At 47.6% G+C, this 26,852-nt stretch overlaps 1 protein-coding gene across 1 annotated transcript; it reads left to right on the top strand.

Moving 5' to 3' along the window:
* On the top strand, nucleotides 1–24,164 carry SDC1 (syndecan 1). The gene is made up of 5 exons (XM_064706867.1): nucleotides 1–285; nucleotides 21,380–21,461; nucleotides 22,478–22,971; nucleotides 23,150–23,279; nucleotides 23,803–24,164. The coding sequence occupies exons 1-5, from the start codon at nucleotides 229–231 to the stop codon at nucleotides 23,967–23,969; spliced, it is 930 nt and encodes a 309-aa protein (XP_064562937.1). The 5' UTR covers nucleotides 1–228; the 3' UTR covers nucleotides 23,970–24,164.
* The last annotated feature ends 2,688 nt before the right edge of the window (nucleotides 24,165–26,852 follow it).

The raw sequence follows: 26,852 nt of genomic DNA, 5'->3' as shown, positions 1-26,852 counted from the left end.
AAAAGACAGAGTTCAACTCCTCGCCGTCGCAGAGTGCTGCTGGGAGGCTGGTTCGGTTGCGTGCGAAGAGGGAAAAGGAGGGAAATAAAACAAGAAACAAGAAACAGAAAAGGGAGCGAACCCGCAGCTACTTAAAACAATTCTAAGAGGAGCGGAGCAAGAGCGGCGTTGGAGACGGCGGGAAGCAGGGGCAGGCTGCGCGCTCCCGAGGCCCGGCGAAGAGGAAGGATGATAAACGTGGTGCTCCTGTGGCTGGTGGCCCTTTGCTTCCAGGCTGCTGTCCCGGTGAGCCGAGGGAGCGGGGCGGGCGCGGCGCACGTGGGGCGGCGGGGCCCGGGTGCGGAGCGGGGCCGGGTGCCGGGGCCAGGGCGGCGGGGCAGGGTGGGCCGGGCCGGGCCGGGCTGGGGGGACCGCCCGGCTCCCCGCTTCGACGGGCTCCTGTAGGGGATCGCAGCGGTGCCCAGCCGTGCCGGGGCGGAGGGCTGCGGTGGCCTTTGTGCTGGCGGCGGGCCCCAGCCCGGCTGCCCCGGCAGCCTTAATTCAAACCAGACCCGCCGCGGCGGCTCCCGACCTGCCGGCGGCTCCGCCCCGGGGCGCCGCGGGGCGGGCGGGCGGCGCTGCCCGCACCCCCCCGGCCGCGGGACCCCTCGGTGCGCCCCGGAGGGCCGGGGGGGGTTCGGATGCTGCCGCCGCCCCTCCGGCGTGTCGCGCCCCGGCGGCGGTGAGCGGCGGGTCCGGGGAGCGCTGGCATGTGGCCCTTTGTGGTTCGGCTGTGGCCAAGTCACGGGGGGCTCCTGGAGCTGCGGCGCTCCTGCCGTGCCCCGGCGCAGCCCCGGGGAGCGCGGGTCGGTGGCTCCCCGCCGTCTTTGTGCCCGAGAGCCCCAGCCCAGGGCAGGGTATCCCGGACTCTGCTTTCTGCCGCTGAAGCAAAGGTGCCGGTGCTGCCCGGCTGGGCGCACGGCCGCGCCGGTGCCGGCGCTCCCCGGAGCGTGGTGACCCCGCGGCAGCGAGGCCCGTCCCGGCTGCCGTGTCCCGGAGCAGCTCTCGGGGCAGCCCGCAGCCGTGGGGCGCCCTGCTCCCGCAGCAGCAGCAGCCGCCAGGTGTCATCCGCGGACAGGGCATGGCTCTGCTCCTGCTGCTGCTGCTCCCGCCCCGCCGGCGAGAGCCTTTCCGCGGAAACCCAGCCCCGTGAAGTGCTGTGCTCGCTGCTTCAGGTCTGTGCTCGCAGCCTGGGCGGTGTCGAGCCCCGTGTGCGGTCGGAGGGTGCGGGGCAGGAGATCTTGTGGCCGCGCCTCGAGGGCCACAAAGCCCCAGTCCCGTCCCTTTCTTCTGAGATGTGGGACATGCTTCTTTGCTTCCCTTGTGGTCCTTCACCAGACCCGAGTGTGCAGCGGTTGTGATGATAACTCATCCCCTTTGGAGGAGTTAGGAGAAAAAAGTGGAGCATGAGATAGTTTGAGCAGGCGTGGCCATCAAAGTAAAACTAGTGGTGTTTCTTCTTTCTGAAATGATTGATTTAGAACTTGCTTAGGGGTAAGCTGCAGCACCAGTCGGATAAGGAGTGGCAGAACAAAGTGCACAGTGGGATCTGAGCTGCTCAAAATACCTCTGGTTTTGCTGTACCATTCTGTCTGTGAACTTTGCCTGTAGTTCTGAGCGTGGACCCTCCTGGCCCACATGGCAGTGAGTCGTTATGAGATGGCTAAAAATTACAAACATGTGAGTGTAGGCAGCACTGTTCCATGGAAGGAAGGCTCTGCTCTCAACTTCTGAGTAAGCTTCTGCTTAATGAAGTGGGGAAACTGCACTTAATTTGCAGCCTCTCTACTCTATTTGGATAAAATTCCCCTGTGATAAATATTCCTTACTAGAAATGAGAAGGACATGAAGTAAATGCTTGTCTGGAGTTCTCCTGTGCCTGTGAGATGCTCAGGCCTGGCTGGCCTTTCAAGGGGGAGCACATGGAGGAGCAGAGGTCCTGGGGGCTCTCCAGGGTGACTCAGCACTGAGGCTGTTTCCCTTCTGGTGATCACATGGCTTTTTCCCCCATGTCAGAATGTCAGTGACAGGGACTAATCTGCCTTTCCCACCCACTCAATGCAAAATAATTACGGTTTTGGATTGAGTGTTTGAAAACCTCTTGTGTTGAAGCAGAGTGGCCTTGCACAGTACTTTGAATCTGCCAGACTGCAGTGCTGTGGGCATTGCCATGGTTGTGTTGGTTCTTGGTGGTCTGATTGTCGGGATGGATGCCACTGCTGCTGGCACATGGCTTGGCCCTTGGCTCTTGCTGTGTAACTTGGCTCATATTGTCATTGGAATGATAAACAGGAGCAAGAAACTGGCCAAACAATAGTTGTTCTCTTCCTGAGTACTCTTACCTGCAGGAATGACTGGGGAGGTTCCTGGTCTCCTTCAAGGTGACACTTTGTTGCTTAAAACACTCTTTATGAGAGTAATTGTGCTCTGTTATTATGATGGAGACATGGACTTCCTTTAAATGAGAAGGCTTACCACTTTAAGAGTTTAACCTTGTTATTCTCTAAAATAGAAACTTTTACAAGGTATAACACTGCCCAGAAGCCAACTGATCCTGCTGCAGGAGGGCAGTGGGCAATCCAGCCCCTATGGTGAGAGGAGGAGGGTTCTGATTGTTTTGTCTGGTGTAGGTGCATGCTGGTGGTTGTCAGAAGCTTACCAGAGCAGGCCAAACCTTTTTCCAAGGATGATGTCATATCTGAACATAAACTAGTTAGAAGAAATTGGGTAGTCCAGCTTGCTTGTTAAACATGCAGGCAATGGATAAGGAGGCAACACTTCTTTTCTACAGTATGCACAGAACAGTATCACAATATTCATCTAGCACTGTAAACAGAGCTTCTCCATCTGAACACTGACTTGCTGGTGGCAACCTCCTGGTGAAATGGTGACTGCTCTATCTGGTCAGCTCTGAGTAGAGCAGCAGCAAATGATCTGGGGTTTGTATGGTGTAAAGGGGCTCTAGTGCAGTTTTGTAGTATTTGTTTCAGGTTTCTCTCAGTTTCAAGCGGTGAGAAGAGCTAACGTTTTAATGGCAGCACTCTGAAATTTCTGGAAACAAACAATCCTCTCTAACAACCTGAGACAAGTTACAGCAAGTGCAAGAAATCTGTAAGCCTTCTAAAATTAAGTTAGTGCACAAACCTGAAATGTAGGCTGCTGTTTTAGCAGCAAAATAGGTCCATTTTAAGTATGTGTTTTGCATTGCCTGCACTCAGCTGTCTCCAGGTGGCCTGTATACCAGCACTCTGTCCTAACCTTGTTTGAAGGGATTCCTGTGTCCGAGAACCATACTAATACCCTTGAGAGAGACATTCCCCACTTGTTTCTGGCATCTGAGGAGCTGGGGTTTTAGGCCCTCCTTACAGGGAGGAGGGAGCTTCTTGGGAGAGAGAACATAGGGCCTTTTCCCGAGTAGGTGCTGCCAATTATAAAATTGCAGTGCTTCAGCGTTGCAGCGTTAGTGTTTTCATCCTAATAGCTTTGAGATAATAAAGAGTAGAAGACGTCTAATACAGCACTCCTTGACAGCTGAAGATTGATGGGCTTGCTATGTTCAAATGGCACTGTCCCTCAGGACAGCGTTCAGCTGCTGCTGAAGCACCTAAATGTAGGTGTCTGTGTGCGCTGGGCGCTTAAGCCCTCATTAGAGTCAAGGCGATGTAATCAGTGGAGCCAAAGACTGCGATTATCTGACCAGCCCCTGCACGTCTGCTCCGAGGTGAGTTGCTTTGTCAAGGCCTTATTGGCTAGATCTCAAGTTGCCTATAAGAGGAGCACAGCACCTTTACTCTGGTGCCTTTATCTAGAGCCATTTAGCTCAAAGTGATGGACTTTTTATCTGTGGAAATTAATAGTAATTCTCTCCATAAACAAACAGACTGGACAGAACTAACAAAGCAGTGGGGAGCATCAGCTGCTGGCTAGAACAGCAGCTCCCTTCTGTTCTAGTGTAACTGTAGTTTTGCTCTGCTAAAGAATGTGGAAGAAATTAGGGATTATAGCTGGGTCCCATCTCAGCACTCTGAAGTGAGCAGAATATATATGAGCAGAAACATAAGTGGTTGTATTTGGGGGGGATGGTTGTGAGCTGTTGGGTAAGCATCAGAGCATTGTAATATTTAAAGACACTGTTTATTTGTGGATTAGATGAGAGGAGCTTTTGTTACTCTGTAGACTTTGATATAGGCAGTGAACTTACAGTGGGGAAGTTGTTTTGACCAAGAGTGCAAGGTCTTCTGATGTTTCTTATAGGCTCATTTCTGAGTTGAGAAGATATTCTTAAATGCAGAAGGCATGTGGTGCCTCCTTTGGAGTGCTGAGTGTCAGCTTTGCTGACAGGTCTCTAAGTTAGCGCTGACAAGTGTGCTTCACCTGAGCTGCTGCTCTGCTGGCTACTGGTGTACCACAGCCATGAGCCTTATCTGGCCTGCCTAGAAACTTGGGACAGTGCCCTTTCTGCTGTGGGGATGCTCATGGAAAAGTTACTGCTCTGTGAAGCGTCACCTCAAGGTGAGATAACATTTGGACCTCCTACAAGCAACTCTTGTGGGGCAACATCTGCTAATGTGGTGGTTTCCCAAGCTCTCTGTTTCTCAAGCAGTGCTTGGCTGCAGTCGGCGTTCTGGGTCTTGTGGAACCGGCATGGGTCCAATGGAGTCTGTTAGCTTGGGCTCCTTGCCATGCTCCACTGTAATGTTTGTATCTTGCTGCTGAGACCAGTCTCACCAGTGAGGCTTGCTCTGCTGGATGGGAACCAGTGTGTTAGTGGGATTTGGATGGAGTTGGCAATAGAACTTCCCGTTGAGTCACTGGAGCTGCAGTAACAACTGAGTCATGGAGGTGTTGTAAGTCATGGCTTTCCCTGCTAGGCTTCTAGTTAGAAACTCCTTGGGGTATTTTCAGTTGAAGAACTCTTGCTGCTTCACCTCTGTGTCTTGCTGCTCTGCTCTCTGGCAGAACTATCTTCTCCATAGCCCATGTTTTTGCCTCACGGTTCTCCTTAGTGTCAACTCATTTTGTGTCTTGGTGTTCAGGCTTTTCTAATAACGGAAAGGTCTTCTGGATTGCCCTCAGAATGACTCCTGACTAAATCAAGGGTGCTGATATAACATAGGAAACTGCCTGCCAACCAGCTTAAACGACTCACGGATATCCTGCCATGCATGAGGGCTCTGTGTTGTCATACTCACTGTGTAGCTTTTCTACACTGCCTGTGCAGTAATGTCAATGTCTTGATTGCCACTCATAGACGCAAAGGCTGACAGTCTTGATTTTTGGCTGTGGGCAGTCCCAGGTACACACTCCTGTCAGGCAACCTTCTGCAGAGTACAGCCAGTTCACACAACAACTCCTCAGAGTGCACTGGCTCCATCACCTGAGCACGCACAAACCATAGCTGGAGACTGGGGCTTGCTCTTTGTCTGCCTCTGCCATGTGATGAGGAGCTTGTTGCCCCTTTTAAATGTAAGGAAACTTGAACTCTGTTCCACTTGGAAGGGGAGTGTGCCGAATGCTTTTTGGGCGGCACTGCAGACCGTGATTGTCCTGTGCTGTACACAGGAAAGCTCTTGCTAATTAGTTCCTAATGCTGGTGGCTGTACACATCCTGGTCAGAGGCAGGCAGCAGCTCCAGTCCAGCCCCTTGCTCATATAGGGATTACTGGAGGAGCAGGCTGTAGATTGAAGCCAGAGGTGGGCAGGGGTGAGTGGAGCCAGTCTGCTTTCTAGAGAGCAAGTGGTGATTAATGTAACAAGTTCCAGATGAGAGCTCTTGTGAAGCTCCATGTCATAGCAGCAGTGCTGCTGTGGCTGTGCTGCTTGGAAGCCTTTGTGTATTCTCTGGGGATCAGAGCTGGCAGCTACAGTGCTGTAGGAAGAGACTACCTGGCTCTTTCCTGTCCCAGAACAGGATCCCATTGTCCCATCCCATGTTGTCTTTTCCTATGCTTTGAGACCAGAAGAGAGGAGAAATACAAATATAGGTATATATTTGTAGAGAGAGACATCTATGGCTGTCACATGCTACTTGTTATCCAGCTGACAGCAGAGTTTGGAGGCTGTGTGCCCTGGCCCGAGCATGGTGATCTGGGAGATTTGATACCTATGCTCTGCACAGCACAGGAGCTTAGAGCAGCCTGTTGATCTACCAAAACATCAGTCTCTGCTGAAAGCATCTGCAGAGGAGAGAATGTGTTACCCATTGACCAGCTAATAGAGATCTTCTTTAGGGACAGAGTCCAGGCTTTCTTCAGTCAGGAGGCTGATGGGTAAAGCCCAAAGTAGAGGAACCACAAAGCTTGCCTGAATTCGCATCTAACGCAGATGCTAATATGTGTGATATTCTTCACTCACTTGCTGTGCTCTGTTGCTTATGAAACTGTGACAGAGACTCACACCAGCAGATTTCATGGACAAATGAGATTTGTCCACCTCACTGGCTCTAGCAGTGTGTGAGTGGCACCTCCATGCAGTGGAAAGTGGTGGTGAGGCTTGCATCGAAACTTGCCCAACAGCCTGCAGCTAGACAGCTTTGACTTCTAAATCTCTTTCTGTCCTAATGGAGGAATCATCTAGATCGTGACTACTTTCCCATCAGTGAACAAAGCACGGAACAAAAGAGGCTGACTCTGGCATGTCTGGGCAGTGGCAAGGAGTGCTGTGCTATCGTGCTCTCACATCGACTGACTCATGGCCTGCAGAAGAAAGCTGCTGGCTTAATCCTGCAGCAGCACCGGCTTCCTCTGAAGTGTGTTTAACCTGCAGAAAGTTCCCCAGTCTGCATCTGTAGTTGCACTGAGCTGTGAAACACTGGTGAGCTTCTTTCTACACAAGCTGGAAGATGTGATTATGAATAATTAGAAGTTATTACTCTGGTAGCTCAAGAGTGTTAAATGCTCAGTGTACCCTCCCCCCTAGACCCAGCATGCAGCCAGAAGGGGTTAAAAAGATTCACCAAATGTTCCTACACTGGTGCTTGTAAGTAAATGTGGTGAGTTGACCCTGGCAGGGCACCAGGTGCCCACCAAAGCTGCGCTGTCACTGCCCTTCTCAGCTGGGCAGGGAGAGAAAATGCAACAAAAGACTTGTGGGTCGAGATAAGGACAGGGAGAGGTCCCTCACCAGTGACCATCACAGGCAAAATGGACTCAGCTTGGGGAAATGAATTTAGTTTATTACCAATCAACTCAGAGTAGGATAACGAGAAGTAAACCCACATTTGAAAACACCTTGTGCCCCTTTTCCCCTGCCTTTTTTTGGCTTAATTTTAATCCAGATTCTCCAGCTTTTCCCCCCAGGAATTCAAGGGGGTGGGGAATGGAGGCTGTGATTATTTCATCACACGTTGCCTCTGCTGCTCCTCATCAGGGGGAGGACTCCTCGCAGTGTTCCCCTGCTCCAGGGTGGGGTCCCTTGCAAAGGGTTTGTTTCTACAGACTTCTCCAGTGTGAGTCCTTCCCATGGGCTGCAGGTCTAAATCACTGCTCCAGTCAGGATCCCTTCCATGGGGTGCAGTCCTTCAGGAACAGGCTGCTCCAGCTTGGGTTCCCCACAGGGTGACATGTCCTGCCAGCAAACTTTGTCTGCTGTGGGCTTCTCTCTCAATGGGGGCTACAGGTCCTGCCAGGAGCTTCTTCCAGAATGGGCTTCCCATGGGGTTACAGCCTCCTTTGGGTGTCCCCTTGCTCTGTTGTGGGATCCTCCAAGGGCTGCAGGTGGATCTCTGCTCCACTGTGGGCCTCCATGGGCTTCAGGAGCACAGCTGCACCAGGGGCTGCAGAGGAATCTCTGCTCTGGGGCCTGGAGCTCCTCCCGTCCCTCCTTCTTCACTGGCCTTGGGGTCTGCAGGGTTGCTACTCTTGCATATTCTCACTCCTCTCTTCTCTGACTGCAATTACTCCTGTGTAATAACTTTTTCCCCTTCTTGACTGTGTTATCCCAGAGGCACTGCTGCTGTCACTGATGGTCTCAGCCTTGGCCAGTGGGTCTGTCCTGGCTGGCTGGCACTGGCTCTGTCAGGCATGGGGGAGCTTTTGTCTTGTAAGAGAAGCCACTCCTTTAGGTCCCCTGCTACCAAAATCCTACCATGCAAACCCAGTACAGTAAAGCACGTTTGACACAAGGTGTCTTGTGACCAACTTAAACACTAGAGCCACAATTGTGTAGGAAATCTCATTGTCTGGCCTATTCTGTAATGCACCCCCCTCAGCAGACTGCCTGCTGAGAACCTTCCTGTGCTTATTTGGGGGCATACTGCTTGGCAAGGCTCAAAACTATGCCATAAATCATTCTAATAATATGATGCTATTGGTGGTGTTCTAGTGCCTGGGGATGTTCTCTGATATTATTTAATTTACTAGTATGATGTAGCCAGTGGGTCTCTGGCTGCAGGCCCAGAATATTATGAAGTTGAGAAAACTGCAGTATCCAGTAAAAGAAAGTGAAAGTTCACAATAGAGGATCACAACTCTTCTCTTGGAAACTGAACCTGTTTTGGATAATTCAGAGAGCTGAGCAAGTACAGTTGTGTGAGAAGTCCTGTGTAATCCAAGAGTTGAAAATTGTGAGCTGAATACTACACACCTGGGACAGCATTCAGTGTTGTTGTGATGGTGCTGGTACATGCCAGTGGTTCAGCCTATGCTTTTAGACTTGGCCCATAATGTGGTCCTTCAGCATTTTGTGCTCTGCTTTATTCAGAGGGATAATGTGCTGGCTAGAATTGGTGGTCACAGAGTAGATCCAGACATTTATTCATAAATATGAAATATCTTCAACTTAGTGATGTTTGAACAGTGTCTTACAAGTTTGATCTGTCATTATATCACATCTTGGTTATACTGATGGCACCTCTTGACAGAAACTGGTCTGAACTAGGGGACATGCTGTGCTAGGAGTAACTTGGTAGTAAAGCATTCACCTTGCCTTGCAATTTTTGCACTGTTTTATTGACTCGTTGTGGTGCCTGTCAATCTGTCAGCAGTGGCATTAGTGGTCTAATGGAACAGAAGTGGTTCTTGTCTCTTCACAGTACAGATGTGTAAAACACAGGGATGTCCAAATCACAGCTTGGAGTCTTACAGTTGCCCATATGAGGCAGGAGAGCATCCCAAGTGCACAAACATGGTGGCATCTCCCACTAAACTCTAACCTCCCCACCTGATTTGGTGGCTGCCCTGAAAGAAGGCCATGGGGAAGACAGTGAACAAGCTGTACACCCAAAAATGACAGCAGGAGATGAGGCTTGGATAACAGCTGAGATCAAAAGGAAGCTCTGATTTATCTCACCTTGTAACAGTCCCTCATTCAGGGCTCTGCTGTACAGCTGTGGTGTGAAACAGTGTAACTGGGTGACTGGGTCAGAATCAGTTTAATCCAGTAGATGTTTGGTCAAGAAATGCTTAATGTCCATTAATTAGATTACTGGAGCAGTAGGTGACTGGAGCACCATTGCAGCACCAGGGTTTTTTAAGACTGTTTCTGGTGGGAGGATTTCATTTGGTGCTTCATCACTGGAATGATACTTCAACACCCTCGTGACTCAGCATGGATGTACACCAGTCAGCTCTCATAATCTCACTGAGGTGTTGCATAATTTAACTGTGATTGGGGCAACTGCTGTCAGAACTTTGTAGCATGTGCAGGATTAGCAGTGCTTTTGTAAACCTGAGCACAGAGACCATTAGTGTCCTAGGAAGGAGTGCTGTGAGCTTGGTCTGTGCCATTTCATGTGGGTAGATCCCTGGCTGTGTGTGCTCCAGTGCTTGTGAGCATGAATGCCTCTCAGAGGGAATGCATGCAGTCTGAACTGTGTTCCACCTTAGAATAACTCAGTGGAATGTGGTCCCGCCTGTGCCCAAAAACCATCTGAGCTGTTGCTGTTTGTTCCAAGGAGACCAGCAGCACCCACCACACTTGCATGGTGCTTTTCTGCAGGAGCTGCTACGACTGTTGTGGAAGGAAGGGGGTAATGGTGAAAGTGCCTCTTTGAGAAGACTCTTGGGATAGGGGAACATGGTATTTCTGATCTGAGATGTGCCTCCTGCTTCAGGTGGAGATGTTTCAGTCCTTGTGAATGGCTTAGTCATGGCAGTGTAACTGCATCTTTTACAGGGATGACTTCTGCATTCTAAATAACCTTGGCTTAGTCAACACTGAGATCCTGTGGATAAGACAATGTGATAGCATGCCTCATAATGTAGAGAGACTTGATTTCATCAGATCTAAGCTGGCAATGGTGAGCCATAGAAACAAACATAAAAATAACACCAAGAATCATAGAATATACTGAGTTGGAGTTCCACAAGGATCATTGAATCCACTGTGTGCTAGTGTAAGACCTGCCAAGAGGCAGGAACTGCCTTGCATTGGGTCAAACCCAAATGTAAAGCTGCCTGCATGGTCTGTGTGAGTCCAGCCACTGGCTGTCGATTGCAACTCATGAGTTCATTCCTAGCAGACTGGTGCTGGCTGCTGTGAGCCCTGCTGAGCGAGAACAGAGTCACTTAGAACTGGTTGGAGCTTAGCTGTGACCAAATCAGAAGGGTGCTGTGGAATGCCAACTCTTGACTCATTTTGCTGCCTAAGTTTCACTTCTCTAGCTCCCTTGCAAATAGTCAAGGTCTTCTGTACCAGACTGACAAGCAACAGCACCAAGCAGTCAGGTTTTGGGATGTCCCTGGTCCTGCCACCTGGTGTGCACATGGGAGAGAGAGATTGCATTGGTGCCTGTTCAAGCCATGCTGCTCCTTCTGGGTGCTTCCAGTCCCCTGATCCATCAGCTCTTCAGTGGGGGCTGTGGTTGAAAGGGCTGGTGGTGATGCTGCAACTGAGAAGTTGAGTTTTAGATTTATATTGAAATGCAGCAATCCAAGGGAAAACATGTCTGGGATGCATGTATGGAAAATACAGATTGTTAGCTGTCCTGGCTTAGGTCCTGTCACCCTAGGACAGTAGCAAAAACTAATTTCACAAGCCTTGGAGACTTCATTGTGCACCTCTCTGAAGAAAATGTGGAATTTTCACAAAAGCAATCAAAGAGGCTTTGTCTTGGGTTGTTGAGGCTTGGGATGTTGTCATGATCAAAGGAGCTGATGTAAGTTGTATAAGTTAGACTGTGAGCAGATCAGCAGGGAAGATAAAGCAGAGTTTGATAGCAGCAGGCCTTGCAGCTGGCAGGTGTTTCTGTCACTGAGGTGTGAGCAAACAGAAGGTAACTTTTGTTGTCCTGTCCATATCCGGTTGCTGCAGAATACATCCTCTTATAAAACATTATCTGGGCAGTTCCACTGTAACTCTGTCACTAATTGGAACACCTGGTCAGCTTTTTTGTTGTTGTAAGGCCAAGCATTTGTAAGTTTAAGTAGTCTTACTTAAGTTTACCAATGGCTTTAGCTGAGACCTTTGATACTACTGGGTTGCAAGTTCATCTTTCTGCTGAGGTTTAAACAACATCCTAACTGCTGGGAGCCACAAGTCCTGCCCTAAGTACAAGCTTTTGAGTTTGGTACACTAGGGATTTTTATCTGAAACTTGGATTTCACTAATTTAATGTAGCACTGCAAGCAATTTGCTCAAATTAGAAACTTGTACATATCAGTAGTAGACTGAAAATGTTTCTGTGATCCTTCAAGAAATCTTAGAGCCTGGTCTCCTGGCTCCTTGGCATATCTCACATTAGGTAATTGCTGGACTTCAGGGTGGAGAAGAAGGAAACTCTTGAAATAAGAACCTGAGTCTTTTCCTATCCTTGTGTCTGGACACTGAAGGCTGTTGCATTTTCCCTTGTCTGACAGTTGTTCCTGGCTGCGTGTTGGCTTCTCTTCCTCAGGTGAAGCAGAACAATGTCTTTCCCCCTCAGAATACTGTGTAGCATTGTGATGAGATGGGTTTTGACTTTCTGGGACCATGTCTGCTCAGGTCAGAGCACTTGTGCAGCTGTAGCACTGCTTGTGGTAGTTTGCTGATCACATTAAAGCTGCCATGGAGCTCATTTGAAATGGGTGGTAGTTCCACCAACCAAATTGCACAGCATTGTCTCCAGGAAACAGGCTTCCCTAGGTGCTCTGGTGCTGCTGAGAGGCATCAGTGATGCACAGGGTGCCACCACTCTAATTTAAGGACTTGAGATGCCACAGACCACATCTTGCTTTGCTGTAGCTGCACCTCTGATTTCTGAGCTGGGACTTCCTGAGCTGACTCGTTGAAGATGACAACAGCAAGCTGTGCTCCCGTGGGACCAAAATCCCTGAGCTGCCTCTGCCATGTCCCCACACTGGTGTGCTGCAGGCTTGTGCTCTGTCCTGCAGCCACGGCCTGGCCAGGAGGAGCGTGAGGGGCCGGGTCTCTCGTGCAGGGCTGAGCCCCCGGGTGTGGGGCTTGGCCAGGCCCCTCACGCAGGGCCGGATCGCCCATGCAGGGCCAGGTCCCTCATGCAGGGCTGTGCCCCTGAGTGTGGGGCTGGGCCAGATCCCTTATGCAGGGTCGGATCGCTCATGCAGGGCCAGGTCCTCATCCGGGCTGTGGGGCCGGGCCCCTCACGCAGGGCTGAGCCCCCGGGTGTGGGTCCCGACCAGGCCCCTCATGCAGGCCCGAGCCCCTCGGTGTTCTGGCACGTGGCCCACAGCCCCTCACTGAGCATTTGGAGCACACAGGGCTGCTGGGACAAGCCAGTCCCAAAAGGAACAAATGGGGGCACTCACCACCTGCAGCTCTTGCCTCAAACCCAGCCCCAGGCTCCATTCAGCAGTCTCAGGACTGTAATGCCAATGGCTGCTTCGCTGGGAGCTGGGTGGTTTCTGAGGTGTGTGGAGAAAGGAGCCTGGCTTCCCCAGCCCACACTGCTGCCAAGGAGCAGCCAGGCAGTCTGAAGCCCACTGGTGCACTTGTGAGGAACTCTGGTTCTGCAGCAAGTTTAACTGCAGTGACAGTCCTCGGTGCTGATCGCTGAACAGGGTGAGTGCTGTCAAGAGATGGGGCAAGGAAAGGAATTTGCCTCCACCACAGGTCAGCTGGTTGGGAATAATTGGCAAAGAATGCTGAAGACATAAGCTCAGTGTGTTTATATGTGCAGGAGGCAGCACTGCAAAGTCCAGTCTCTTATTTAAAGTGGCTGTGGCTGCTGATACCTTGTGTGAGGTGAGTTGCTCTTTCTCACCTGAACTCCACAGCAGGGGCTGCATGTGTGCAGGAGGAAGAGGCAGCAGGTATTTAGATCCTGTCACTTCTAGTTTCTTCTGCTGGCAAGAGGGTTGCATTTATCTGTGCTGTAGTTACCAGTCCAGTGTGGGTAATGTGTAGGTTTGGGCTGCTGGAGTCCTCTGCTGGACAGGTTTCCATTTCATAAAGATTTTCTTCTTGTCAGCATGCTCCTCTCTTTAGCCTTACTTTGACAGGCTTCAGGAATGGGTGGCCCACCTCTAGCCTCTGCTGAAACCAAGCAATTCCTGGTCTGTTCCTTTCTAAACAAGCAGATGAAGTGGTTTTTGCTGTAAGAGTGACTCTTCCCTGCTGGTTTTGCTACACTAGGAAGTAGGAAGTGCTGGTGACTTTCAATCAGAGGGTTTTAAGACAAGCTAGGTTTGCCTAGTCTTGACTTAGGCAGCTCAGTGCTCATCTCTCAAGCCAGCTTAAGTAGATTGAAATTAATTTCCCAGGATGGATGGCCTCAGTGAGCTGCACCTACTTTGCACAACCCTTTGAGCTTATATATTGGCTGTGGCTTTCTTTTGCTAGCTCAAGAAACAAATGCCTGAACTATCAAGTATGTTAAAGAGCTGCAGGGAAGGATCTTTAAAGAAAAGTGGTTTATAACATAAAACTGAACTGGCTGCTTCTCATGAGATTAGCTGCAGGGAAATGAGCTTTCTCATTAGACTGCATCTTCAAAGCACGGGCTGCCTTGAATGTGGGAGACAAAAGGGACCCCACTTTTGGCCATATTGTGACAGCCTGTCAGTGATACAGAGTTAAGCTGTGTGCCTGTTGTGGCCACGTCTGTGCATGTGTTGGTCTGTGGTGAAATTCAGTCTTTGGCCTGGGCTGCATTGCTTGACTGGAAGGAGCAGATTGGTGTGGGTGAAAGCAGTGTGTGTAGTAACTTCCTTGTCTGATACATAGTCCAGGTGAAAAAGCAGGAGCACAGGCTGCAACTCACTTCTTGCTGAGGGACTGAACAGGCTTCTGGTGGAGCTGGCTGAGAGGGACTTGAGAGGCAGGTGAGCTCTTCTGCATCAGAGCTGGCACAGTGCTCTGTGCACTGCTGGCACAGAGGGCTCCCATGCACTGCTGCTGTGCTGTCCCTGCTGCCATGGGCATGGCCATGTGCTTCCCCTGCTGAGGAATCCATAGCCCTCTGGGACTGCAGCTACTCCAGCTTTGCTCAGCCCTCTCTGATGAAGGATGTTCAGTGTACTCTTTGTCCAGGAATAAATGGCAAGTGCACTGGGCCTCCTGTAAAGTTCAGGTGGCCCAGGATGAAAGCAGAACTGCTCTAGTTTGAGCAAAACATCTGTGTAGCCTTTGCTACTGTGTATTCCTGCTCCCAGGAGGACTGGGAGAACTCAGAAGCACTGCTGTCAGACCTTGGAACAAACATGATCCATGAGCAGACACTGCAGAACCCTCCCTACAGCCCCTGTCCCTGCTCATTTTTGTATGAACCTGTGTGGCCCTCTGAGTCAGGCTCTGATTTGCGTGTTGCCTGCAGTCTGGTGATGTGCATTTCCATAATGCATGGCGGGCTGGGGAATGAGTGTCAGCATCCCAGAGTGCAGGCTGTGAGCCTGTGTGAATGCTTAAGCAGCCCTGGCTGCCACGCTCTGCCCTGTGCCAACACAAACACTTGGGCATTCATGCACTGAGTAGGATTGGGAAACTGGTCCTGCTGGAAAATTCTTTGCATGATATTTAATCCTCTTCTTACTTTTTTTTTTTTGGTTTGGATTTGTTGGTGGTTTTATTTTTTTTGGGGAAGGGGTGAGGTTTGTTTTTTTTGTTTTGTTTGTTTGTTTTTTTTGTTTGTTTTTCTTTTTCTTTTGCTTTTTCTTGTTCCTTTTGTTTAGTTTAACAAGAGCAGTTCCCTGATCTGGTTCACCATGAAAGGGCACAAACAGACGTGCAGGGGATAGTCCAGGAAGCATGAAGTGACATGCTCTTGTGGGAGGTGGGAGTTAAAAGGGCCCTGCTGTGCAGTGTGAAACTTAACCTGGTGGCGACAGGCTGGTTTTTGTTCTTGGCATGTTGATTACTGTGTTTCTGCCCTACTTAATTACAAAAGTTGCCCTGTCACTCTAAGGAGAAAATGTAAAGCTGATTGGGCAATAGTGTGGAGCCTCTGGAAGCATTGGGACACTGGCTGCTGTGCCCGTGGAGTAGCTGGATGCTCTTCCTTGGCCACTGCATCTTGTGCAGGGGATCAGGGTATGCTCCTACAGCTGGAAGAAAAGGAGCATCACAGCCTAGTGAACAGTGGGCACTCTACAGTCTGGTTTTTTTCTCCATCCTAAGATCCTAAGAACTCTCATCCTGTTTTGAGCAGCTACTGGAAGGTGTTTTGCTGCCTTTGAGAGCTGAGTGCCAAGAGGAAACTACTGTGTGATCAGGGAGTTCAAACACACTCCCTCAAAGATAGTTCTTCTCTCAAGTCACCAGGCAAAAATAGAAGAGGACACCAGGAAGAATGCAATTGACCAAGATTTTCCATATTTCTTTACACTAATAATGGTCTGATAGACAAGCAGCCAGATTAACTGGCTTGCTTACCTCTTTCTGCTAAAATGGTGCTTGCCTTGCTGAGCAAAAGAGCTCCCTTTGCTTTCCACTTGCTTCTCTTTGGAAGGAGCACCCTCTGAGCCATTCTCCAGCCTTGCTGGAGGCCTTGTGGCAGGTTGATGGATGGAAGGATGGGGATGCTGAAGCTTGTTGATACACATCAAAAGGTTGTTGAGGGCTCAGGAGAACACCACCATCTGAAACAGGGAGGGCACTAGGAAGTGAGAAGTGCTGGTGACTTGGTTTGTAGAATCATAGAAGGGTTTGGGTTGGAAGGGACCATAAAGTTCCAACACTGCTGTTGTCACAGAAGCCCTTGAATGGAACACTAGCCAGGGATAAGATACTGCTTAAATCTAGGCTGTCCAGCCTTTGAACTGTGTGGGGTGGCTGGTGGCTGTCTTTGGCCTGTGCTGTTAGTCTGCATCTTTGGCTACTCTAGGAGGAGAAATACTTCATTAACCTACACGATCACCAGGGAGCACCAGGGTTTATTTTGAGCAGTGGAGTAGCAGGAGAAACAACTGCAAGAAAATTTAGGTGAGGTGGTGCCACACTGCTGCTGAGTTCTGGTGTAACAGGCTTGCATGCAAGCTTCACTCTTGACTTGCCATATAAAAGCATCAGCTCTTTTTCTGCTATTCCAGAATTTATGGCTGACTGTTAAAGGTCTGAATGGCCAACTTAATTCCAGAGCCTGTATATCTGTAAAAGAAGGGGGATAGGTGAGGATGCTGCTGGTGGGTTTTATATAGTTGGTTGTGAGGTTTTTTGGTTGTTGGCTGGTTTTCTTCTTAATTTTTTTTCCGCCTTAACCATTGAAGCTGTCTTCTGACCATGAACATCTGGGATAGGAGTTAATTGTGCATGGGCTATTAACTGCAGAATATCAAGGTTTAACAAAGCTAAAGTTTCCTTCAGCAGGTGGTTTTGTCTTCCCCCCACACTAATACCAATATTACATTGAGGTTAGAAGCTCTTCGTGCTGCTGTGCCTCACATAGCATTTCTGTGTATGGGAAAAGGTGAAAGACAAACCTTTCTGTTTGAGTTTATATAGAATTAATTGTTCAAATCCTTTGAAAGTATTCTTCTAGATGCTCTATTGTAGCCAATTCACAGGGCAAATGTTTGTCTTACTCTTGTATATCTCTTAAACAAGAGCAGACTATTGGTTTTCCTTCCCATGCAGTTGCAATTCTCACAGGATGGTTAGGGAGCTGTTTGAGGTGGGAGAGCTCACTACAGTTCATTCTTTTTCAGCTGAGTAGAAGGATTTATTAGGGGAAATAAATGTGCAAATTTAACAGCTTTATTCAGATAATGGAGGATTTCAAGTGTTTTTGACACTGCAGATCACTAACTGGATTAAGAAGAGTTGGATACAAATCATCCTTAATCTAGTTAAGGGCTTGTAGCAGCTTGTGGCAATGCCAGTGGTTTTGCTTACCTCAAAGAGCAATTTGAGAAAAGCTCTTTCCTTTTGCATGTATCAAATTAAATAAATGTGGTTCTCAGTTGGGGCAGGGTTAGATCAACTAATCAACTACAAATCTCCCCCTCATCATGAGAGAGTGCTTCAGATCTCTGCTGTAGCAGGAGGGAGCTCTGTAGCAGCTGATGGGATAAGCCCAGAAGGACCCATGCTTTGAGACTCTGACCAAGATGAAGACTGAAGAATAGTTAAAAATGATACTTTAAAAAAGGAAAAAATTCTGGACTATGTCAGCCTTCTGGATCCAATAATATTGCTAATGAGTTGTGAAAGCCTGGCCCATTGTTGATTAAATTGAAGATGCCACTAAGCAGCTTTCTGGTTGTCCCAGCAGAACTGAATAACTATTGTTCTGCAACAATGCAGTGCTCAGCAAGAGCAGAAGCTAACAGTCACCCCAGGGTTTTCCCTAAACAGGCTGCTTTGATCCTTGTGGAAGAGGGTCTTCCACTGGTTGATAAGAACTGGTTAAAGCATATCAAAAATACTGTTAAAAATTTTAGCCCTCACATGCAGCTGAATTCAGTGACAGCAAATCAAAAGGACTGGACAAGTATTTCCAACCACTTGTCTGAACTGCTAACAAAACCATACAAGCTTGTAAAATGGTAAAAAGCAACATGATGTAGGTGCTCAATAAGAATGGAAAGATTTTTTGACTAGACTACATGAGGTACCATCAGAGATCCACTCTCTGAAAGGTAAAGTAAGCTTGTTTTAGGCTGGAATTATTTTCAGCTCTTTTGTATGATAGCATAACCCAGTGTTCGGTGCCCCTAATCCTCTTAGCTAATCAAAACCTTTCCCATTGGTGTAAGTCAGCTTCAGTAAAAGGTCATTGAAAAACCTTGACCATGAGGTGTTTGTTCTTTGAACAGCACAGTCTGTCTTCCTGATGCAAACCCAAATTAGTTCAGTCCCTTCCAATGCTGTCCTGAGTCAGTGTTTTCTAACCTTGCTGTGTCTGAAATCCTTCAGCAGCAGATCATCATAGAAGCATGGCCTTTCTGCAGTACTTGTGTTTTGCGGGGAGGTTACCATCTTTTATGCCCACTGAAGCTGTAATTTATGGAGCAAGAAATGTAGTCCTTATATAACCATACAGTTACATAAATTGGGCAAATGTTCCTTAATGCTTGTGTGTCATGAAATTGGAGTATGTCACATAATTATAGCACTTTGTGGATATTCTGACTGCTATCCACATGTGCTTAATCCTGTACTTCTCTTGAGTATTTGGGCCAAAGAAAGTCCCCCTACAGATCCCAAGCCTCAAGCTGCCTGGTTAAAGGGAGGTGCCACAATGCCCAGAGGAGCAGCTGGGACAAGGGGACAGGACCCTTGGGGACATGTAACTTCACTAAGTTCTCATATAAATCTGTGGAAAGCAGGCTTTGCTGATCCTGATTCATGTTTTCTGTTATTCTTACGTGCAGCAGCCACCCTCAGGGGTTGGTGGGTCGTGTTTGGAGAATGGGTGCTGAGCAGCTGCTGGACAGCTCTGCCCTGCAACACCTTGGGTGTCCCTTGGTTTAGACTGAGCTGCCCTGGGTTTCTCTCCTCTGAGGAGGACCTCACTATCCCTGCTCTGATACAGGAATCTAACTAGGACTCCAGTGGGTACATTACAAAGGCTGTGGAGAAGCAGAGCTTGCAGCAGCCTGGGAAGAGGCTCAGAGCTCAGGTGTGAGGGGAGGTGTTAAGGGTAGGCTGGCTGGACACATTCCTTAAGGGCAAAGAAAATGTGGTGCAACTGAACAAGACACACCTATTAAACCCCTCAAGGCGAAGGGGTGCAGGGTCAATAGTCAAGATCTAGAGTTGCCATTTTATTTCTTGGCAGTCTGTGATCCTTTCAGGAGGATTGTTGAGGTCTGCAGGTGATCAGTCTGTCCAGGTGTCGGGAATCTCTGTGAGCTACCCCTGAATATTCAGATTTGGGGAGAAGGCAGCCGTGATCCTAGCTGAATGTGTATGGTGATACAATCTTCAACTCTATTGGCAGTGCCTTACTTCAATAAAAAGCTGGAGAGTTTGGTTTCTACCTGCTTCCAGGAAGTTTTCCCACTGGGAGGAGAATGCAACCCCCACCTTTAGCAGCACATTCCCCTTTTGCACTCATCCAGGCTGAATGAAAGAACAAAGGGTTGTGCTTGCCACTGCTGGTGTGAGAAGTGAGAGAGAAAAATGGTCTCCAACCCCCCATCAACAAAAACAGTGCCATTTCTAAGGCCTCACTTATCTTCTGAAGGTACTGGGAAGGGCACATGAGGGAACTGAGTTGGGCAGCCTGGCAGTTCTTTCTTTATTCTTTATGCACCAACAGTTCGTACTCTTTAATATTTGAAGTGAAGTGAGATCAGCCCGTGTGAGTCACCACCCTTGGACACAAGAAGGAAAATACATGGGAAGTACTTATCTGACCTACTTTCTGTGGAAGGGTGCAAAAGCTCAGTGCAAACAAGCAGGGACAAATCTAAAAGTCAAAATTACCTCATGACTTGCTGCTAAGCAAGAGATCGAAGGGCAATTCACTCTAGAAATATGCTTGCAGAAGCTTAAGGAATAGTGCTTTAGGGATTTATTTTCAGTAGGGAAGAAGAGAGCTAAAAAAATTGATGGCACCTTGGTTACTTGTCTTCAGAGAGGTAGAATCTAATGGGCTAGTTAACCACCTTGGAAACTAGTTCTGTGGAAATGTGGGGAATGGATAAAGTATTAAGGATGGAAGAGAAAGCTATATAAACCTGGTATCTTAAGAATAACAAGGAGATAGGACCAATAAACACATCCACTGTGGGTAATAAAGTGACAACTACAGGGCTGGATTGTTTTGACAGTACATAATGGTGCTGGCTAACTTCTCCCTGGGATGAGGATGAATGTCATATTCATTTTAAAGTGACACTGTGTTAATGCAAGCTAGAGAGATACAGTGGGCCTGGTGCCAAGAATATGTGTCCTTTTTTTACATAATAAAATGAGACTTTGCACTTCTTGGGATCATAGGGATCCCACAGCTTGGATGAGTCAATGTGACATCTAAACTTGCAGATGGCAGTGCTGGAAAGGGGTGACAAAAGTGACTTGAGGATGGGATAGAAGTCAAAATTTGTGGAAAGAGGGAATGTAGTTGGGTGTAAAAAAGATGAAATTTGGAAGAAGTGACTTTTAGAGGGTTTTGGTTTGAAATTTGAGAAGGGAAAATGACTGGTTAGGTAATGGTAGCCCTGCAGAAATAAACCTGAGGCTCGTCATGAGCTGAGAGTCAGGCATGTTGTAGTGATAGGAGCAGTAAGTGTGTACAGCACAGGCCAATGAGATGCATGAAATAATCATTCTGTAATTAGTAAACACTGAAAGAGTGTTGTTGTCTTTGGAGATCCTGAATAGCTTTGAGTGTTCTATGCTCTGTCAAACAAGTGCCATAGAACAGGGGTTTGGCCTCTTGTTTCAGCAACTGAATTTCAGTGCTGGGTAGTGCATTCCTTGGAGTGTAACTGGAGAAAGCTCAGGGCTTATTCTCCAGCAGTGAAGGCTGGCTTCTATCTCTGGACTTATTTTGAGTGCCCACACATAGTAAAAAGGGACTTGGATTCTCCTCCTAGCTAGCTCAGACCAAAGCTAGGTGCTTTGGTTTCAGATGTGTGAACAGTATTTGAGTGATAAAGGGAAAGAAGACAAACTATTTTGCCTTCCCTTCTGCTCCTTAGAATTAATGCAGTGTTTTCCAGATGGAGTGGGTTGGTAGATAGGGATGGCACAGTCAGCACCTGGAACAGGCTGGTGGGCATTGCCTGCTCCCAGGATGCAACACTGAATGGATTCCTTGCTTTCTTCTTTCCCAAAGCAACTGCAGCCTGGAAGCAGTGCAGAGAAAGGAGACAGCAAGACTGACCTTTCCAACACCCAAGCTACTTTTCTGGGGAGGGGAACTGGAATGAGGGAAGAAGAAAAAATGCAGTCTGAACAAAAAATTTTGTGTGACCTCTAGGAACCCCTAAAAGACTCTGTGCAAGCAACCTGATCACTTCAATCTCATCACTGACAAATGCTTTTGCTCTTCTCTTTAAAGCAAACTACAAATCTGAACCTTCCCCCTGAAGACCTTGATTCATCTGGTGATGAGGAAGATGCATTCTCAGGTTCAGGTGCAGGTGAGTTATTAGCACTTGTGCTGGTAGTGCTGGATCCTTCTAGAATGTGGCACTTGAGATTTCAGAAGAACGGTAGAGAGAGGAATCCACACACACACACACCCCCCAGAATATGAGAGCTGGGAACAGAGAAAAGGCCTAACCTATTAGTCTTGTATTCCTTGAGATTCTAACAATTAGTAGAAAATGAGCTGTAGGAGACTTGAGAGGAAGCAGAGGTAGACTCCATGTGACTGCTAATGTGAGATGTGTGAAGAATGTTATGAAACTGGAGTGATTCTTCACTCATGGGGAAGAGAGATCATAATAAAGCCCTTTATGAGCAGGGAGGGGATAATGTTTGAAGGTGTGTAAACCCCAGCCTACCAACATGTGTCAAGTACAAACTTTATCTGTCATCAGATGTGCATGCCCATGGACCATAGGTTTTTATAAGTGATAAGGGGGATTTAGGGTAGGGAGGAAAGTCTATAAAAATGATTGTTAAACTGCATGAGAGAGACCCTTGGTGTTCAGTACTAAAGTTGAGGGGATGCTAGTGAGAAAAGAGCAGGCTATTGAAAGCTGAAGCATGCTATGCTTCTGCTTCCTTCCAGCCACAAGTTTGTATTTTAGATTATACTCTGCAGAAATTAAGACCCTGAAATCAGTTCCAAATGCGATTGAGACTGAAGGTGTGACTGCTCTAAATCAAATAAAAGTGTTTATGGAAAAAGACTCAGATATCTACCCTGAGGAACCAATGTACTGAAAGCAGATTTCTCTTGTCAACCTCACCACAAACAGGCACTTTTGCCCTGGGGAGAAGCAGATGACTAACAAAGTATTGCTGAATACCACATTGGTCTGTCCCTTCCTTATTCCACTGAAAAGGATGAAGAATTACAAACTGAACTTTGGTTATTATGAAAATTGACTATGAAGGTTAAGCATCCTCCTTAGACCAGTGTCCTGAAGATACTATTAATAGGCCTCTAAACTGGCCAAGGATAATATTTTTTTTGGTTGTTTGGCAGGTCCCCTGACTGATCAGTCTCGCACCTGGAAAATCCCAGGAGAATCAACTAATTCCTCAATAGTGGCAGCATCAGTGGATTTCAGTGAACAGCCATTTCATGGGATTGAGAGCAGAACTGAAAAGGAAGCAGTGTCTCCTTCTGCAACCAGTAATCCAGTGACAGAGAAACCAGTTGTAGCTGTGAGGGACGAATTATCCATCCTGGGCTCACCTGATGGGAAACCAACAAGCCATGTAGTCACAACAACAGTGAGAAGTCCCACTGCTCACTTTCCTTCCGTGGTTCATGTGACTCCTTCAGAAGCCCCTGCTGTGGTCCATGAGCTTGAGCCTCAAATCCCCAGCTCTGATGTGCCAGACACCAAGGATGTCCCTGAGCCCCACTCTACTGTCCATGGTGAGGGCGAGGTGGCTGCCACTGCTGCGGCCACAGCTCCGGGGGATGTCGCTCCTACACATGAGGAGGTTTCTGAAGTTGGCTCTGGAGACCCGGTGAGGACTAAAAGTTCTGACACCCTTTGCAGGGAGATGTAGTCTTTAGTAGCATGTACTAAGTTGGTTTGGTGGGAATGGGTGTTAATTAGTCAAAACCAGTGATTGGTTTAATGGATTATGTTGGTGGACAGACATGATGAGAAACATGAATAACCTGCCCTGTATGTCTCAACAGGGAGACTTCATCTTGACTAAAGACGAGGAATTTCTCCCCACCCAGAACTCAGAAGTACTGGCTGACTCTGAGAGGAATGCCAAAGCAGCAGGAGCCTCAGGGATTATGGACAGAAAAGAAGTTCTTGGAGGTACCAAATATTTTGGATTTCTAGTCGGTAAAAGCAGATTCTTGGAGTCTCCTGGCAGCAGAAGCTGCGGTTGCGCAAATACGTCTCTGAGCAAGGATGCCAACCTTTTATGTTAGACCTCTGAAATGAGGGTGATGATTCTGTGATGTCAAAACCCTAACAGGGGCAAGTATTAGTCTGCTAATAGCAGTTAGCAGTGGCTGCTTTATCTGCAACTTTGTTTAAACCTCTTCCTTCACCCCTCTGAAAAGTTACAGTAAAATTTCTCTGTTGCTGCCTCAGTCAAATTACCAGGGTTGAGCGCCATAGCCTTGTGTGCTGTGCAGCATGGCCCAGTGGGAGATCCATGTCCCTAGGACTGGCTGCTGTATTTGAGCAGGTGCTTGGTTTGGGAGGGGACAGAAGGACACATTAATTGAAGTCATTAAGCCAGGGACAGGTAGGGAACAATCTGGAACTTAAAATCATAGTAGCACCATCTGGTATGGCATCTAGAGTAATCTGTCTTTTTCTCCCCTTCCAGGTGTTATTGCTGGAGGACTTGTAGGCTTGGTGTTTGCAGTGTTTCTAGTTGCATTTATGCTGTACAGAATGAAGAAAAAAGATGAAGGCAGCTATTCACTGGATGAACCAAAACAGTCTAATGGAGGATACCAAAAACCACACAAACAAGAGGAATTCTATGCATAAACACTGATCTTCAGGACACTTCTTATTCCATCTTTCTTGGACTCTTCTCTCCCTGCACGTGGACCTCCTAGTGTGCTTTGCATTAAACTTAAGCCATATGATCATTGGGTTATTTGCCCTTAACCACTTTGCCATTGGAAATTTTTAAACTACAAAGTAGATCTGGATTCATTGAACATTCCCTGCTTTCTTGCACAACTTGGGTTTTTTGTTTTTTTTTGTTTTTTTTTTTAAACAGAATTGGAACTGCAAGTTCCTAAACTCACCTTGGTTTATCTAAAGACTGCTGGGACAGGCGGTGGGGAGAAGATAAGGGAGCACTGTATATATAAAACTCTTGATATTTAGGGAAAGGGCTAGCAAGAATAACCAATTACCAGTGCTCACATTCTGTATAGCAGGGGTCCTTCCTATTTAACTCATAGATGTGTTTTGAGTGTAACAAGTGGCTGTGCTGGGCAGACATTTGGTACACTGCTATCCTCTAGCTCTTTCTGACAGCTGTATTTGGAGCACTTAATGCCTATGAAACATCAAGCTGAACTTGATCTCTGCCAAAAGGAGGTGTGAGGGGCAGGGTAAACAAATGACTGTCACGTGGTTTGAAATAACTTATATTTTGGAAGCATTATCCCATACTCAGAGCCAGCTCCTAAGCAGCTGGTACATACACTAGCAAAAAACAAACCCCAAGAACCCCAAAACTAAGCGGAAAGCTAATTTTGCCAATAGTGTTGGGCTGTCCCACTACCCTCTCTCTCTCTCTCTCTCAAGGCTTAGGTAAGAAGTAGATTTTTCCAAGCAGTCTCATCTCAGACATTCCCTTTCCTAGGTGCTGAGTGGAGGGTGGCTGTCCTGCTGTCTGATCTCACCCCGGGCAGTAGCAGGTGACCAGGGCCGTGTTGTAGCCGGTCACTGTGGCTGTCTCGGAACGCGCTCTGCCCTCTGTGCCACAGGGTGCCGTGGCACACAGGGCTGGGAGGTGGGAAGCAGCACCTCATGGCTGCAGCTAAGGAGTAGAGAAGCATCTGAAATGAGCCTGGGGAAGGCTGAGTGTAGGTGGCCTTAAACAGATGCAACAGTGGGTGTGCTTGACTCTCGCTACTCCGGAGCGGCTCCTTGGGAGCTGTTCCTGCACTTTGGAGAGAAGCCCCTCCAGGGATGTCAGTCTAGTAAGGGCAGAAAAGCACCCCCTGAGCACAGTCTGGATGCCTGAAGCTGTGTGTGGTGAGTGTGCTGTCAGATGTCAGGCACTGGGGCCTCATTGGGGGTCTGGAGTTCTCCAGAGCATCTCAAACTGTGCGAACACAAGTGTGGTGTTCTGTACAAGCCTTACTTCTGCTCTGCCTTTGGGTAGCTTCTTGCCACTTCAGTTCCTCGTCACTCAGTGCAGAAGGTATGGGGTGGGTGGAGGAGTGTTTACAACTGATGTAAATATTTGTACTGTCGAGCCAGAGGGAATGATCAGAGTACATTGGACAATATTGCAACAATTGGTACAAATGTTGCACGTTAACAGACAAACTTAAAAACCTGTGTAATTTAAATGAAGTATAAAACACTCCTGAGCTGCCATGCAGCTAAAATTGGTGCCTTTGCTGCAAACATAAGAAAAAAACCCCAAAATGGTTCCAAACTCTTCTTTATGCACATGGAAAACTTGTGCATATGTGTAGCTGGCTGTTTTTTTAAGTAAAACTGCAACAACCGTTATGGTTTTTTGTTAGGGTTGTTCTGTTTTCAGTTGTTTTTTTTATTTTGGGTTTTTTTTTTTTTTTTTTTTTACTGAATGAATTTTTATAGGTTAATGCAATGACCAGATGGTGTTAATTTCAGCTGTAATTCTTTGCTTTGTATAGGAATGTAGAAATGTTTGATAGGTCTATCTATGAAAAGGTTCTTGTAAAGCACAGGAAGATAAAGTAGAAAAAATCAGTTGTACCTCACAACCTTGTTAGGGGGAAAGGAAAAAAACTGTATATTTTGGTAGTCTTAACTGACAGTTTGTGAAACAAACATGACATTCTGTGTTATTTAAGTGGTACAAATGAAATATGAGTTCTGACAGAAGATGCAACATTGGGTTATCTCTATGCCATGTAAAGGTATACTGCAATAAATGGCATTTTGGCAAGAATGTGTCTGACACAGTCTGTCTGTGAACATTGTTGTATATAATACATCAAAAAGTAGACGTTGTTTTTAAGACTGCCTATGTCTTTAAGGAATTTGGGTTACAGAACTGTGAATTTTGGGGCTAGAAACACAGAGATTCAGTTCAGCACTGGAAGGGTCAGAATGTGGCCTGCCTTCTCTCCCACCCTGCCTGCCCTGAGTGTCCTGGTTGCAGTGAGCTGCTCTGGCTGGAGGCACTGGTGTGGGATACAAATGGGCTCCAGTGGAGAGCAGAATGAAATGGCTTTGTTAGAGCCCTGCAACATTTCATGCTGATTTTGGGACCTCTCCTTGTGCAGAATGTCACCATCCCCAAATGGTGACAAAAGTTTCAAATCTTCCACAGGGCTTCCTCCACCTCCTCATCTTCTGCCCTCAGGAGTTTGAGAGCACTGAGGACTGTAGGAGGGCAGCCCCAAGCCTTCCCTAAAACTGGCTTTCCAAGATGAATTGGAGATTGTACCCCCAAGGAAGGAGAACAGAGCAGGCCTGTCCTCAGCATTCTGCTGTGCAACATCAATTACTCTGGGGTGCTATGGCTTGTGTGGGAGGAGATGGAGCATTGCAGGAGTAGAGGAAAATTATTCCCTTCACAAAGGAGGGAAATCAGGAGCTGCCGTCTGTCTGGGTGGATCTTACTGCAGCTTTGCAATTATTTACTTTGTAAATGTTTTGAACTGCAAGAAACTTATTTTTTGTTCTGTAAAC

Source organism: Zonotrichia leucophrys, chromosome 3 (genome assembly GCF_028769735.1).
Source record: "Zonotrichia leucophrys gambelii isolate GWCS_2022_RI chromosome 3, RI_Zleu_2.0, whole genome shotgun sequence".
Lineage (NCBI taxonomy): Eukaryota > Metazoa > Chordata > Aves > Passeriformes > Passerellidae > Zonotrichia > Zonotrichia leucophrys.
Note: the sequence above shows the minus strand (reverse complement) of the source record. Positions and strands in the feature narration are given on the sequence as shown.